This window comes from Lagopus muta, chromosome 6 (assembly GCF_023343835.1).
Source record: "Lagopus muta isolate bLagMut1 chromosome 6, bLagMut1 primary, whole genome shotgun sequence".
Taxonomy (NCBI): Eukaryota; Metazoa; Chordata; class Aves; order Galliformes; family Phasianidae; genus Lagopus; species Lagopus muta.
This window is the reverse complement of record NC_064438.1, coordinates 11,103,057-11,119,651: the sequence shown is the minus strand read 5'-3', so window position 1 is coordinate 11,119,651 and position 16,595 is coordinate 11,103,057. Positions and strand designations below refer to the sequence as shown.

Below are 16,595 nucleotides of genomic sequence, written 5' to 3'. Positions count from 1 at the left end.
AAAGCCATTATTGTGTGCTTACTGTTTCATTGCTGTTCTTTCATGAGATCACAATTTTATATTTGTTTCTAGTCATTTGAAGTTCACAGCCTTTTCAGAGGAAGGGCAACTGTTCCTTTTTCCTCTTCTCCTTGCTTTAGTAAATCATTCTACCTTCCACTCATGAAGAAGGAATTGATACTTTCTGCCAGAACGTGATGGAAAATTGCTAATTTAATGCAAAGCTAAAAATAATGCCAAAGGGGTTGATAGGCTTGCTCGGTGACTCTGGAAATAAGGAATAACTATCTAGCAGTCTATCTGTCATCACTGGGGCTGCTCCATCACTGACTGTGATAATATGTGAATATGATGGATGCCACAGCCTTGTGTCTCATAACATTTAACATTCATCAGCTCTCACTAACGGGGGCTTTATAATTTAAATATCTTTATTTAATATGCAACATCTACCTCATACATCATAATTTCAAAGCACTTAGAGAACCAACAGTCCTGCAAGACAGTTGAGCAGACTTGAATTTTTTCAATAACTTCTACGTTTCCTGCATGTTTGTGACTGGCAATGCATAAATAAGTGCCTAATAATATCACAGAACAGAAAATTAAGATTTGGATCTTAAGAACAGTCTTGTCTTTTTCTCATTTTAAAGACACGATCCTTTTTGCACTATGTTCAGAATAAACAGAAGCACAAAGCATTTGAATTGTGCTTGAAAGAGCTTTTGGTTTTCTATGTGAACCCTCAGTGACTGTGTTGGTCTAGTCACATGAGGAAAGGTTGCCAGTGCCATGTCCTAAACCCTTCTCCTAGATTTTAGTAGGAAAACTTAATGTGACTATACAGTATGAGGTCCAGAGCCAGTAAAAGAAAAAAAGTAAAAGAGAAATGATGCAAAATGCTTCTTCACAGGAAATAAAACACTTGCACTATCTGTAGTGGCACACTTTATTGCAAAAGCACCAGAATTTTCAATTAGTACAGGTAGGAGAGGTGTAACAATATATCTAGTAGTGATCTGTGCAACAAGAATACTGTGAGCAGAATTGATCTTCAAATTACTGTTCTCTTTAGAATGAGCTCAAATTTCAGATGAATTTGTTGTATTTCACTGAATTGTGAATGCTTCTACTAGTTAAAAACATGATTAGTATTGAGGGACATTGTCCAATTTTTTTATGTTTCTTCTGGATTTGTCTAACCCCAGTGCAGATACTGACTTTTTTGCTACAGTTGTTTATGAAGATTATTTTTAGTTAAAAAGGGCAATCACATAAATGTCTTTAAAAGGTATTCAAAGATTGAAATATACTTAACTTTGTTATGATTTTCATGAATTAGAAGGAAGAGGTTATGCAGTAACTGTAAAGTACATCTTTATTTGACAAGAGCAGGTATTTTTATGATAGAAGTGCTTTTGTTCTGCTGTTCCTGAACCTTATCATTTAATTCTCCTTTTCTCTCCTTCTATGTCAAAATACTGATATTCTTTCAGAAACTTTATTTTTTTCTTTTTCCTCTTTTTTTTTTTCTTTTTTTTTTTTTTTTTTTTCCAAGAGAATATTTTCTGGTAAAATCAAAGAGAATGAATGACTAGAAAGATATTTCAGATGTGCATATTGATATGTAGCAGGGTCTGTTGATTTTTATAGCAGAAAGGTATTTCTTCTGAAATGCATTTAAAGGCTGTTCTTCTAAGAGTACTGCAGGTGCTGTGTTAACATCCTTAGAAAAAGCTTTTAGTGCAAATATTTTGGAAGAGAAAATATATACGTGAAAAGCTGTTTTCTTAGTACTGATCTTTGTTTATATCTCAACTGCAAATCAGCCTTTTACAATGGGATGCAGAATCTTTGATAAACTTCTTTTTTATTCTGTCTTTCAGTAAAACAGATCCCATCCTGATGATTCAGGATGCATTGTTACATTGCACAGCGTAATTCAGAACAATATTAGGCCTCAGGTATTATAGTGCATTTCTGCAGTCACATTTCATTTGTAACTCCTTTTTTCCTATGGGTTCTGTTGTATACACAGTCTCCTTCATCAACCACAGATTTTACAGAGGAAAATACATTATTAAGTAAATAACAATTGTAGAGCTGTTTTGTTACATGATTAGAAAATTCTGATAAACTTTTAGAAACTGAATTAGTACCTGAAATGCCTCAGCTACATGTTGCAGCAAGTCCAGCATTCTGTTTAGTTTTTGTTGTTTTTTTTTTAACTTTTTTTCCTTCCCCTGCAAATTTAAAAATAGCAATAACAATCCATGATTGGAGGAATCAAAAGAATGGAGAATCAAAAGAATTCCTGAACTGTTTGGCTATAGGTCTTATTATTGAAGCATAATATTGAAGCATTATTAAAATAAAGAGGTAATACAAGTAAATATTTGGAGGTAGAGGAAATGAGAAGTCAAGGCCATCAAGTATGTTTGGTCCATGAAAACATTTGCAAGTTTCTAACCATTTTGCAGGAGAGAAACTTACAGTCTTTTCCTTTATGTCTTGCATACACAGCACAGAACTAGGTCATTGAACAATAGACTGAACAGCAATCAGCACTCTACTTCTGCATAATGCATTAAGTATAACATGGAGAAACTGTTCGTAGAGCTGAAAGCTGGTATTTCATGTCTGTAAATTCAAGCTGACATGACATTTAATATTGTTTCGTAGTAATGAACAACAAGGTTTCATTCATTCACAAGTACAACATAATGCCAAGTTTAGTTTGAAGAGGTAACAACAAGGCAAGAGGGAAAACATGTTATGTTCCTTCAAATGAGAGTGCTAAATTAATGATAACCATTGAATGCTTTGCTACTGATATGCAGCACTACAGAGACTACTATTGTGGGGCAGTTCTACACTGTCAGTTGTAGTGACCTTGTCCAGTAGTTGATGGAAGAGCTAACTGGGTTTACGCATAAAATGCCTCTCAGTTTCCAGTTTCAACTTTCCTATGGAGTCTCCAGTTTTCAAAAGCTTTTTGTATTTTATTTTTCCTAGGAGTTAGAACTTCTTTTTCCTTTCCCTTCACTATCCTTTTCCCTTCCCCCTCCACTTCCCTCTCCCTTTCTCCTCTTAACCCCTTAGAATTCTCTTCCACAGAGGTTCAGTTTAAATTCCCAGACAAAATAATACTATCATTTCTATCATCTATTATCACTTCTTTAAAATACTTGTCTTTGAAAAACCCACATATAATTTAGACTTGTGTTATCTTTTAGGCATGATGGCTAAATTGATTCTCATAGTGAGGAGAAGTGTTATTTTTTTTCCTATTAATTTTTTTTAATACCAATTCTTTCTAAATTTTTACATCTCTCAAACGTTGACTGTCTTTTCCAGTTTAAGTTAGAAATATGTGGTAAGGCAAAGTGAGCAGCATTGATTGGTACTGTTTCCTGCCAAGTGTGTTTTGTATTTGCATGTACAATCATCTATGCATTATGGCAGTGCAGATCAAAATAATTTCAAAGCTTCTGTATATGTTTCACATTTAAAACTGATTTTCATAAACCCAAACGTTCAGAATCTGTAAAAAATGGTCTCTGAGTTAAATTTCTAATTAAATGCACTCATTGTTGGTATTTAAAAAACAAGGCACATGTCACTGCATAGATACATGCACAGGCACACAAAGAGAATTAACATACAGAGAGCATTAAGACTACTTCTGTTCTCTTCCAGGAAAGAACAAGATTTGAGAATTTAGGCCCACAGTTAACAGGGAAGCCCAATGAAGATGGAAAACTGGGCCCTGGTGTCATTGATCTTACAAGGCCAGAAGATGCAGAAGGTGAGTTGCAGTTTTTACTGTGGATTATTCAATTCTGCATCACAGAATGGTTGTGTAGCTGAAATGCTGCCAGCATACCCTCTAGCTGTTCCAGGGCAACATGTTTTTTTGTTGTTGTTCTTTGTTTGTTTTATTTTTTAGTAACTACATGGCAAAGGGTAGATCCATTGAAAGTACTGCTTTGCATAAAGACAGCTATCAAAAGATAATGTAAAAATATTTCACTTTTCTATATGAATGTCTTGTACACAATATAACACTTCGGTGCATTTGCACAGATTTTATTGATTTATTCAATATGCCAGGCAGTCAAGTGGAAATCAGTGTTTCTCAGGACTGATTTTAACCTGAGAAAGTGAATATCCTATGATGCATTGCAAGAGAGCATGTAGGTGGATATGAAATCTACCAGTCACTGTAATAAGATTAATCTACCACTCAGCAAAAATGCCATGTTGCCACTTCAGTTTTCTTTTTTTTTTTTTTTTTAACTTAACAAGTTCTAGTTATACCACTGTTCATCAGGAAAAAGTTAAAATATCTCTAATTATTTTCTGTTGATATCCAAATATCAACTTTTGTCTTGGATCAAAAGAAGATAACCTTGTGACTGTTGACAAGTAGGGCTATTTTAAAATTATTCTTGAAATATAGACAGAATTTGTCTGATAAAAATGCTTTAATGTTTTCTGTATAGAAAATATTCATCTGAATGCATATTTTGTTATTATCTCAGTGACCCAAAAATATATGGTCTAGACAAGGCCTCACAATTTTTCCTTTCATTTGGAAGTCTGAAAACAACAGCACATGTAATTGCTACCTTTTCTTTACAAGTAGTGATATACCTATGATAAAACAACTTAAAACGCTCATTGCCAACTGAAATACATTGTCCTTAAATCTTTAAATTTACTCTTCCTCAGTAAATCTATACAGCCTAGAACAAATACATGTACACAATGCAGTGTTGAGATCCAAGACGTTCCTGTATTGACTCATCCGTATAGAAGAATAGAAACATTCCAATTTACTTGAGCAAAATATTCCTACTTATAGGCTTAAAGCTTGTCAGGTGGAACTGCCATGTCCTATGAGCATGAGCCTTCGTGTCTTTGCTTAAACAATTAATGTAAAGTAAATTTTCATAATCAAGCTTTCTGTTCACCATAACAGTAAGATAAGGTAGTGATTGAAGCTCATCAATTGTTTATTACAAATAATATTCATTAGGAGGCTAACAACTTATTGAAACATTTCATATGTTCCCTGTGTGTATATGTGTATATATACATATTTTGTAATAGATCATTATAAAACCAACAATTTTTCAGATTTTGTGTTGTTTTTTTTTTTTTTCTCCTTCTGGAAAATAGAGTTTGGAGTTGCATGGACTTTAAAAAGTGCTTGATGATTCATCATTTATTTATAAACTGAATTGAGAAGGAGTTCCCATCCTTCTGCAACGTCTCATGTTACAACATCTTGAAGAATATTTTTTTCCGTAGTTGGGATGAAAAGTTGCAACAGGATACTTACAGATACATACACAGTTATTGGTTCCAAAGTATCTGTCAACTGTCTAAGTTTAAATCATTTCGTTCAATTCAACCGTCCTCTTTCTGGTATTATTAAGTTAGTATCCTTATAGACCTCATGATACCAACCGCCTCTCTTTTTACTGGATAGTGGACAATGAAACTCTGACATAGGTACACCAGGATATGGTGATGTGTGCCAGTTTAAGGACAGTGTCTTTCTAGAGCTGGTGGGGCAGCTTGAGGTATGGTGTGTTGCCACGTGGGAAATCTGAGTTCATGAATGGATTCAGATTTCCATACTTTGTTTAGCAGCCAATAGATGTCTCTGGAAAAGGGGTGCTGGGCCAGTACCTCTGCTGAGATGTGAAAAACACTGGCAGGATTTCAAACTGAGCTGCTCATTTGTCCTTCTAGTTATAGACGAGGTGAACTTAGACATTAGCTGGATATAAAAAAGACCTTCAAAATATCACCCAAGTTTTGCTTCTTTGGCAAGCTAGCAAGGTGGTGACGCTTCTAATGTGGCATCTCTTAGAGTAGAAGCCTATTGAAAGCAGTCCTGCTGAAATGTCAGCAGCTAAACTGTTGCGTCTCATGTTATATACCATGCTACAGGCTCTGTTCATTTTCAAATATAACAACTTTTTCCCAGTTGCCATGAAGATACTACAGATCTTCCTAGGTCTATTATGTCCCAGAGTGTTTTATACATTGCCAATATTTTGTGCTTGTGTATGTGTGTCTGCTTCAACATCAGGTTACTAAGGAACTTGAAAACTTTTCCTTCAGACTCCTCTAAGAAGAGAGTTTAGTTGCATTGTAGTGTGTTGCCGAGGTCACAGTCTCTGGTGCATGTCAAAGATTCAATGTTCATCATCATAGCCTTCTAAGACGTGGTGTATTTCACACACCTTCCTTTCTGTTTTGTCATCGTTAGTTAATTTTGATCTTTTCTTTACCAGGTTTTTTTTGTATATTATTTGAGTACACATTGCCATAGACGTCTTTTAGCTGATAGTTTTCTCTTGTTTACTTTTATGCAGTCTTATAGAATATAAACATTTCTGAAGTAACATACTGGTGACCAACTTTAGACTCCCTTCCTTTTTTCATCAGATGTATGAGGTCCAAATGAATTGGTGACAGTGAGTGCAGGGCTATTAGATCATTCATATCATTTACTTCAGTCACTAGAATTTTCAAACTTCAAAACTATGAAATATATTATATTTAGAAAAGACATATTAACTATCTGTAGAAGGTTTTTTTTTAGGGGGAAGGATACAAAGAAGTTCCTGAGCAAAAGAGTCCAAGTTTAGTTGCACTGCTGGCAATAAACTACAAAGAAAAGCAGTTTGAACTGCATCCTTATCCCTTGCTGATGTGAACCAAGGGAGCTGTAGGAGTGCAGTTCTACAGTTCCACTCCTTGTCTACCTGCGCACTTGCATTTCCAAAGGAAACTTAGTGTGCAGAGACATGGTACATGTCTGTATCATCTCAGCATGCAGCCAAGACAGACAAGATCTGGGAAGTGCTCCTGGGTCTCATAGCTTTGACACAGCCTTTAAGGTTCAAGTAATTTGTTGCAAGAAACATCAGCAAGCTTTTTGGTTTATGGAGTTCCTTTGTAAAAGTATGTAGCAATGATTTCTGTCTACTCCTTATTTCTTATCTATAATGTATGGCAGAGATCTGACTCTGACATGATCTGAGTCACATTTCCCTTTAATTCTAGGAGTGCTTGTGGTATTTGATTATTGATCACAATTTGAAACTACACGTGTAATTTTTAAAAACATGAATTATCAGAGAAGTCTTAACATTCTTTACGTTGGATTTTATGAAATTATAAGACATAAATCTGAAAGGACACTGCAGAAGGAACATCAGGCCTTGTACTTGTTATCCCTGACCAGTTTGCGAAACATTTTTTAGACCAATGGCAACCAGTTCTCCTTTCAGAGATGAATTTGCATATGAAGCTGTATTCAAAGCTTGTATTATTCTGAGTGACCTAACTTAATCTAAATGGAGGCCTGATAATCATCTATAAGAATTTTATATTAAATATGACATAAACCAACATCTCTATTTCCTCCTTAGTTACCATCAGGGCTGGGCTATCTATATTAAAAATCATGTTCAGACTGTATACAGAAACATTGCTGCTGACTGTGACCATTTGATGAACAATTCCCAGCTCCTAGAAGTGCACCATTACCTGGAAATCTAAGTTGTCATATTAAAGTGTATAGTACAATTGTAGTTGTCAAAATTAAAAAAGAACCAACAACATGATTTGAGACTTTCATAAACATTTGGCAACTGGTATGTGAAATTATAAATAGCCAGGTATAGAGCTAAGCAAGATGTTTTTTCTCCATAATTTTTAAGGAAATGTTATTTGTGTAGGCAGCTTCATAATTTTGAGCATTTGAGATTGTTAGGTACGGGGGTATAAGCTAACCAGCGTGGGCCACACTGAGTCAGCTTTGAATCTGTCCGTAGCTAAAGCTCCTCTTCTAACATACATCAACCAACCAGAATGTGGTAGAATATAGGCAAGAAGTCATTGTTAAATTCCAGGTGTGGGAGCCTAACATATTTAGTCATTTTATCTTAGAACCTTGGATGTTCTGAATACATTTTGTTGGTTCATGTTTAAGAAAGAAATTCATTTCAGTGTTGGTGATGGTGCTGCTTCTAATGAACCACATACATCTCATGCATGTGTAACGTACTCTATGTTTAACAATCCTTCTATTTTTTATGCTTGTGGTGAAATGCTATGGAAAATTTGTAGGAAATATGCTAAGATTTTGCTTAGTAGTAGATAGTAATCTGCAGAAGAGACTTAATGTTTCTGTTGACAGTTACTGATTTTACCTTAACTTAGGTTGCAGTGTAGTTTCCTTCACCAGTTGTAGAGATTCAAATTCCATCAAGATCTGATCATCATTCCTGCCAAAGAATTGGATCTGTTTAAATATGGTTTTCTTGATTGGATCTTGGGCTCAGGGCAACAACATCTGAATGTTATTGTTTTGCCATTGCCTCACTATGTGATTTTATAAAAGAGAAATAACTTCTCTGTGTCCTGTTTTCCAATATGAAAAAAATAGATGCATTGTGAAGCCAAATTCACTTTCATAAAGCAACTGGAAACAGATGAAAATGCCATATTAGCATTAACATTTTGTTCCAAGTTCAGTGTTCGTTTGTATTTATGCATTAGAATCAGGGGCTTACTAGTTAAATATTTGGCCTCATAAGATGGGACAAAATACACAAAGCGCTTTTCTTCTGAGTCCTGTTTTGATATTTTCATTTGTTCTATCTATTATGTGATAGTCTTTCTGAGACTGTAAGTTTTGCTTACCACTTGCTGCTTCTTCCTTTGATACTAGTCTGCCAGTGTGTTAAGCAATGATCCACTGTTAGGAGGAATAGGTCCATTTCTACTGGTTGAGAAAAAAAAAATTATAATAAAACTGTGGGATATGCCTGTATGCTTTATCTCTGTATTTACTTTATTCTTGTATTAGGCTGTTACTTTTCAAAATCTCTCAAAGATCACCATTGCTATGAACACAGGTGCTAGATGTTAAGTCGGTCATTAAGATGTATCTTGGAGCCCGCAGCTTGGGCTTGGTACCAGACCATCTTCTAGTCAAATAAGATTCTTAAGTGCCTGTGTCCTCAGTGCATATGTCCACCCTTTCACCACCTGCTGTCTCCTACTTTTATGTGTAGATTCCCTGGTTTAAAGATTGTATTTTTCTATATACCAAGTCACTGTTTGAAATGTAGCTTTAAGCCTTACATGTTTGACCATGGTATTTTTGACCACTCATCGAAAAGGTTGAAGGCAAGCCAAATGGAGATTGCACGGTGCATAACCATTGGTAACAGGCTAATTGCTAGTAAGCTCTAGCTTAATTTTATAAATTCCTATTCAGATCTATGCAGGTTTTGGTCTGAACCTGATTTTGGAGTTGAACCCAAGATTGTCATACAGGAGCATGAGCTCAACTGTACTTTTATTCCTATTCAGTATTAAGCGTGAGAGTACAGTTCTGTCTCATTTCAGACAGTGCATTTGCTGACCAGCATACAGAGTTGAGGATTTGCTCAATGTTGCCATTACTGCCATGCGGATTTGACTTTAGCTAGCCACATTTCAAGGCACTGTGTACCACAAGGAGAGATAATGTTAGACCAAAAGCAAGGGAAATTGAATGAAAGAGAAGAAATGGTGTTAGGAATCTTCACAGATTCAACCCATTTTCAGAATGCTGGGAGCAGATGAGGGGTTGCAGTGGCAGCAGAGTAGCACTGAACACGAGTCACTGATGGAGGAGAGGAATGAGCTAACTGGAGGAACACAGGCAATCTTTTCCATGTGGAAGGTAGTTTTTTAGCCTTCCGAGGAGAAACATGACAAACACAAAAAAGGATTAACAGAAGTAGTACAAGGCTGATAACCTAAGGGTGAAGAGAAGCTGCCACCTTGTCCAGCTCCAAAAATGTCCTTATGTCAAAACTTAATTTCTGCTGTCCTAGCAGTAGAGCAGGCATTGTGACAAGTGCCTGCATTTTGCAAATCTCTTCAGAAAAAAAGCACATCATTGCTTCTTAAAGGAGTACCTCTATCATATACTTAAATCTCCAACATGCTCACGTATGCCCGACAGCAAAAAACCGCTTATAGAAAAGGACGAGACAGTTCCTTCTTAACTCCAAAGGAGGTTGGCTTTGATCGGCTGAAGAGGTAGGTGAAAGGGAACTGTATTTTTGCAGGCAGATCAATCCTGGCAGGCTGCCAACACAGTCCAAACCCGTGAGGTAACTTGTTTAACACCCTCCTATGCAGAGGTGTAAACAGAAGGTAGTACATGCATGACAAAGCATCGCCTACTTTTGTGACAGCGCTTCATAAATACTGGAGGAAAGAATGCCTCTCCACGCCAGTATTTGTCGCACATAAATATTTGTAATAGTTGCCATGGCAGTTGAGAAGGGAAAGATGAAAATCAGAAAACAGTGAAAGCTGTCTGAAAACAAAGAAGTGTTTCCAGAGAGAGTGCAGTAAGCTTAAGCACTAGAATTTGTACTCCTCTGAATTCTTGTTATAGGACTTTTAAAAAAATTTCTCGTAAGCATATCTGTAATATTTAAATCACAATTGATTAGTTAGACCAGATTCTAAATGTGGCTTTTATTCACTGCAGTTGCTGCTTTTAACACATATGAATCTATTTGATTGCGCCTGAAATTTCAGTGATACACTCATATTTTTCAGAATAACTCAGATCAGGAATCTGTGATAAAGGACTTAGGCACAGAATTTCAGTTGTATTGGATGAGGTTCAGTGCCTCAGCCCTGGAGTAACTCAATGCCTGCAAACGGGATAGGAATAAGACCTTCTGTTGTTAAGAACCATCCCATCACTTTTCTGATGATAATCGCTTTATGAAGCTTGTTGCCAGCAACCCCATAACATTTTACAGAGGGAACTCCCACTCTGAGGACTGAAAAATCTGAGCTGAGGGTGTGTGGACTGGTTTTTCCTATTGCATTGAAACCTACTCCTCTCAAGACGCTAATATTAAACATGTATTATGCTTCTGACTTTCAGCATAATAAATTTGGATGTTCTCTGTGAGTGTTACCTTTTGATTTTCAGCTGTCTGAGGTATTTTTTCCGACTGCTAAAGATCAGGCTTTTTCATTTGCTGTTTCTGTGTTACAGTAATTGATTCTTTTAGAATAGCATTTTTATTTTAAAAATTCTAATTATCACTTCTAATGTTGTACAACCACTGTTACAATACCCAGTTTTATTCAGGGGTGCCCATTACCACAGATACAGTTACAGTTAAAGCTTGTCACAGTTTCCATTATACAGTACAATTTTTTTCAGGAATTTAGAACAAAGCTGTAAAACTGTGGGCTGCAGTTTTGTACAGAAAATCTTTGCCCATGAGAAAATTATTGTCACAAATGCTGAAAGCATCAGTCAATTTGTTTAGCTACTTTTAAGTGGAGTGAGTGAAAAATTAAATATAGTAGTTCAGTGGTTTAAAACACTGTTTAACACTCTGAAGTCCATGTACAGCCACCACAGGCGTCAAAAAACCCATGGTCCTGATTCTTATAGCTCTGTACATATCTTTGTTGTGATACAATATTGAAAAAGGAGGCTGAAGCTGCTTAAAATGGTATGAAATTTTCAGGGACAAGTGATTTTTCAGCTGATGGAGAAATCCACTATTGTGCTCTATGGAGGAGGGGGAATCTTGCCCATTTTTCTTACCTCCTTGAGTAAAGAAGCAGGGCGGGGATATTAATACATTAAGGAAAGAGCACTGTGCAGCTTCCAGACAAATTCTCTTCTTTTTACAGCTCTCTATTTTTCTAAATATAACCTGTATGCCATTTTCTCCTCCAAGAACCTTAGTATCTCAGCAATAGAGACATGTTTAAAAACATCTGCTTTTTTTCCACATAGACATGCCAAGTTACTAAGCAAGTCTTTTCTATAAAACTAAGTAGCAAGGGGACAATATTTTCTTCATTTGTAGTTTAATTTTAGAGAATTGGTGATCCAAAATGTCTGTGGGGTGGGCATTGCAGTACCTTCACAGCTTCTGCAAATATTAAATGATTATGTTTATGATTGGGTAGCTATAATTTCACAGGAAGTGCAGCTTTTCTAAAAGGTCATTTGTAATTTTTCGTGTTAGTCCCTATTTCATGGCAAATCCCCCATCTTTTTAAAATCCAAATCAGATAATTGTGGCAACATATTTGGACATGCCTTATTTGTAAAAATACATTGTGGCTTCACTCGCAAGACCCAAATATGCCGGTGCAGAATATTTGAAAAATGAGCCTTAACAGTTTCTTCTAACATTTGTTGTTACTCGTGGAATTGCAACTTTTATCGTGCTGCTTTTGCTTCTCTCCCTTTGTGACATATTATTTACTAATTTTATTATTAATTATTATAATTTCAGCTGCTTGTGAAAGGCAAGAAAAAATGGCATATGCATACCCAAGTCCTAGGTCCTTGCAGTCTAATTACTGACATGATATGACAAGTGAAAACAGCAAACACTGGTTGGAAGGGAATTAGTTGTATTGATACAAAGAATGATGTTGCATATGCTGGAAGGTGCCAAATTCAATTACAGATTTAACCCAGGATATGTGCCACAATTGCAGTGATTCCAACACATGTTAAAACCTTTTGCAAAGTTTTCTGTATTTCATGAATATCACACAATTTGAAGGAGGTGGCTTTGTAAAGCTCTCTCTCAATGTTCAACATAAATCCATTTTAAAAATCACATTATATCTACGCTTTTGAAATTCATTGTTTTGCTACAAAGCAGCAAGCAAAGTTGCTCATTAACAGTGTTCAGCCACACCTTGAACAATGCATCCATCAAATATGAAGTCAAGCTGCCTTTTCCTCTGCGGTGAATTCCTGTCTGTCATTTCTCCATTTAAAAAAAAACAAACACAAAGCATTGACTGAAATATGAACAGATCTTGTCCCATAGCCCTTGCTCAGGCAGGATTTTCTTCAAAACTGCTAGGGATGTCTGAAGATTACAAAATTAATTTCTGTGTTTTAGAATTAGTATCATGTTTTCTAGATATTCTAGGTGACACTGTCATGTCAGGAGAAATTTGAAATTATGTAGGTAACAGCTCCACTGGCAATAAATCTGCGTCTCTTATGAGAACATTTATGTTAAAGACACTGTTCTTTGTACTGCTCTGACTATCAGTAATTTCGGAAAACTAAAGCTTTCTGCTGGCAATAAAAAACACAATTTGCAGTATCAATCTTTTTTTTTTTCCAGACAATAATGATAATTATTAGCAATAGTTCTCATGAGAGTTTTGTCCCTTTTTATCTTTCCGTGGAACTTTACTTTCCTCACCTGAGTACAGAATGAAATACCAAAGAGACACAAGAATTGTGTCTGTGGGGATGTAAACTATTATTTAGACTTGATGACTGGCAATCCTGTGCTTCTGATGTCATTATTTAGGCTGAGTAACTGTGAACTTACATGTGTTTCACATTTTTTTCTGTCAATAATATCTATTGTTAGCATTTAATTAATTATCTGTGAAGGATCTTGAAGTCTGCAAGTGGCACATGATTGAAAAATGTTATGACACTTAAATTCCTCCCTAAATCTGTAGAGGAGGTTGCTACTTCATCCCAGTTTCATGGATCTCCAGAGAGTAACTTTTCATACTCTTGTGTTACAGCACAAATGGAGCTGTGTTGGCCATTGAGAGCTTTTAGGTCAGTCCTTACACGCTAATTGTGTTAATATTCCATTAAATTTAAGATTATTTCATTGTTTCAGCTGTACTCTCCTTGATTTCTATAAGGGTTAATTTTACCATCAATTGTGGTCAACAAATTTAAACTGTTTGTGTAAGCCATCAAGAAAATAGTTGCATTTATTGGCCTTGATTCATTTAAATGATATAGATTTGGGCATGGCTGGCTGCACAGTATGAATGTGATAATAGCTTGTTTAGAAATATTGTTTCAGCCCTTAATATGACCCAAGTAACCGTTCAGCTTTGAACACTGGTGAGTGAGCTGCTACCAGTATGCCTAGAACAGTTGATTTGATTTTACACCCAGAATGTATTTCACTATTAATTTTAGCTCCTGGCTTTCAAATGGGGGTAGACGTACATGCAGGTTGTGAGGGTGGCTGTGAAAACTGTTGCTGTGTTTTAACTGAGATTAAGAATTTTGCTTCCATATGTAGAACAAATGTACTAAAAAAGTAAACTCACTGTCACCAAAACTGAAAACAAGGCACTTTGGAAAATATATGCTGATATATAACTGGGTAGAATTTCCTTCATTTTGCAAAGCCACGAGCCACATGCATCAGCTCACCGCAAAGTCATTAGGTCTTTTTAAACTCAGATGAAAAACATTAACAAATACCACAAAAGGCTTTAGTATGGCCCCTTTGTTCATTCACATATGGCAGTTTATAACTCCTGCACCACTTGGGTCGTGTGTTTGTTTAAGCTGCCTCCATCAGGCCAGCCCTGAAAGAACAAAAGACATCTTGAGCGATCCTAAGCAGGAAATGGGCTAATCTAAACATGGTTTGTGACACTATAAGTAGAATAGAAAGGGGAGGGATTGATTAGTCATTAATGTCCAATTGACTCCATATGGATGTTGCAATAATAAGGCCTTTTTCAGTGCAGTAGCAGAGTTATTGAATTAGAGGTTTATGTTTCCTCAGAGCTGACCTTAGGGAATTCCCTCTTAGTTCTTCTTGTTGATGCTTTAAAGAGAATGAGTCTCTTAACAGGAAAAATAGAAGCCTTATCATAACTGAGTGTTACATGAACATGTAGCTAACCTCTGCTACATTATATTCTCAACTCTTAGTATTCACTTAGCATATTTCAGAAACTTTACAGGTGAAATACTTCAGAGCGCATTTAAATATTGCACTATTTCATGAATCACTCATGTATTTCTCAGTTTTCATCCCCTCCTTGTTCACTGACATGCAGCTTATAGGACATTTTGGGACCTCGAATCTCGCCTGAATAATATTTGTTTAGCATTTGGAATGAAAGCAGCTTGATGAACAGACACTTCCCTGCAGAATATTTGTCTCTGTATGACTACAGGCATCCCTGCTGGGCAGCTGGTCATGTTTCCACATGGGTGTTAGTTTTGCATAGTGATGACAAGACATGCCAGTAACGACAATAGTTCATGAGGTACACATTTATTTTACCTCTCTTTCTGTTACTACAGAATCAGAAAGTCTTATGAGTATGGGTGAGGATGTAAAAAACACAACACGTTACAAGCAGGCAAGGGACAAAACAAATATAAGAGATACTCTAACCCTGTTAAAAGTCTTACATTAAAGTGAAGTAGTAATTTGTCTAACTTGGAAAAAGCTTCGAGCTTAATAGCTAAAAAATAGATATATTATTAATCTAAATTTTCCAAAGCTTTTGGTGTGTGTGTGTGTCATTCTTTTCAACCCAGATTTGCATTTTTCTATTTGATTTTAAATACTGCAGTAACTTTCAGAAAGGCTGTGTCTGTTTGCTTGCTAAGAGCTGGAAAGGGGATCTGCCGAGCCAGGTTTTCATGCTTCCTGCTCTTACTGCATTTCCATGTTTATGAGTAATTCATCTCTAGTAGTGAAAGAGAGACTCTTAATTGCATGTTCATTAGGTTTTAGTTTCTGATATGCGAGCTACTAGCAGTGCTAGTTTTATTAACACAGACAGAACCAGATATTGTGAAGATAGAATCATAAAATCATAGGATGGTTTGGGTTGGAAAGGTCCCTTAAGCTCATCTAGTTCCGACTTCCCTCCTATAGGCACAGACACATCTCTCTAGAGCACGTTGCTCAAAGCCCCGTCCAGCCTGGCCTTGAATGCTTCCAGGGAGGGGGCATCCACAACCTCACTGTGCAGCCTGTTCCAGTGTCTCACCATCTTCACAGTAAAGAATTTCTTTCTGATATCTAGTCTAAATCTACCCTCTTACCCTTTAAAACCATGTCCCTTCATCCTGTTGCTTTCTGCCTTATAAAAAGTCCCTCTTTCCTGTAGGCCCCCTTCAGTTACTGGTAGACTGGTAGACCTCTATATGGTCTCCTCAGAGCCTTTTCTTCTCCAGGTTGAAGAGCCTCATCTCTGTCAGCCTGTCCTTGCATGGGAGGTGCTTCAGCCCTCTGATCATCTTCGTGGCCCTTCTGGACCCACTACAACAAATCTATATCTTTCTTATGCTGAACTGGATGAAGTACTCCAGGCAGGGTCTCACAAGAGCAGAGTAGAGGAGCAGAATCACCTCTCTCAACCTGCTGGTCGAGATGCAACCCAAGATACGATTGGCATTCTGTGCTGCAGGCACACATTACTGGCTCATATTGAATCTTTCATCATTCGACACTCCCAAATCCTTCTTCTCAGGGCTGCTCTCAAGCCATTCTCTGCCCAACTGATCATGATCAGTTCTTTCCAGAGTAGACAAAAATATCATCTCAGCTTACTGAATAACTGATGATATGAGCTCTACTGCTAACCAATCACTTTCACATTAGGAAGCTAGGAAGACTGCCTTTATTTCTGTATATCCTATCTGTATATATGTATTTATGGAAGATGGTATGCAGTATATTTTCTAGAGTAGCCAAATATTC

General features: G+C 36.5%; 1 protein-coding gene across 14 annotated transcripts in view; it reads left to right on the top strand.

Moving 5' to 3' along the window:
- Positions 1-16,595, top strand: part of SOX6 (SRY-box transcription factor 6) — a 371,963-nt gene that overhangs the window by 334,533 nt on the left and 20,835 nt on the right. For all 14 annotated transcript variants that reach the window (XM_048947792.1, XM_048947789.1, XM_048947795.1 and 11 more), the window contains one exon: positions 3,700-3,808. In XM_048947792.1, coding sequence (XP_048803749.1) covers positions 3,700-3,808 — 109 coding nt within the window. The remainder of the gene's footprint in view (positions 1-3,699; positions 3,809-16,595) is intronic.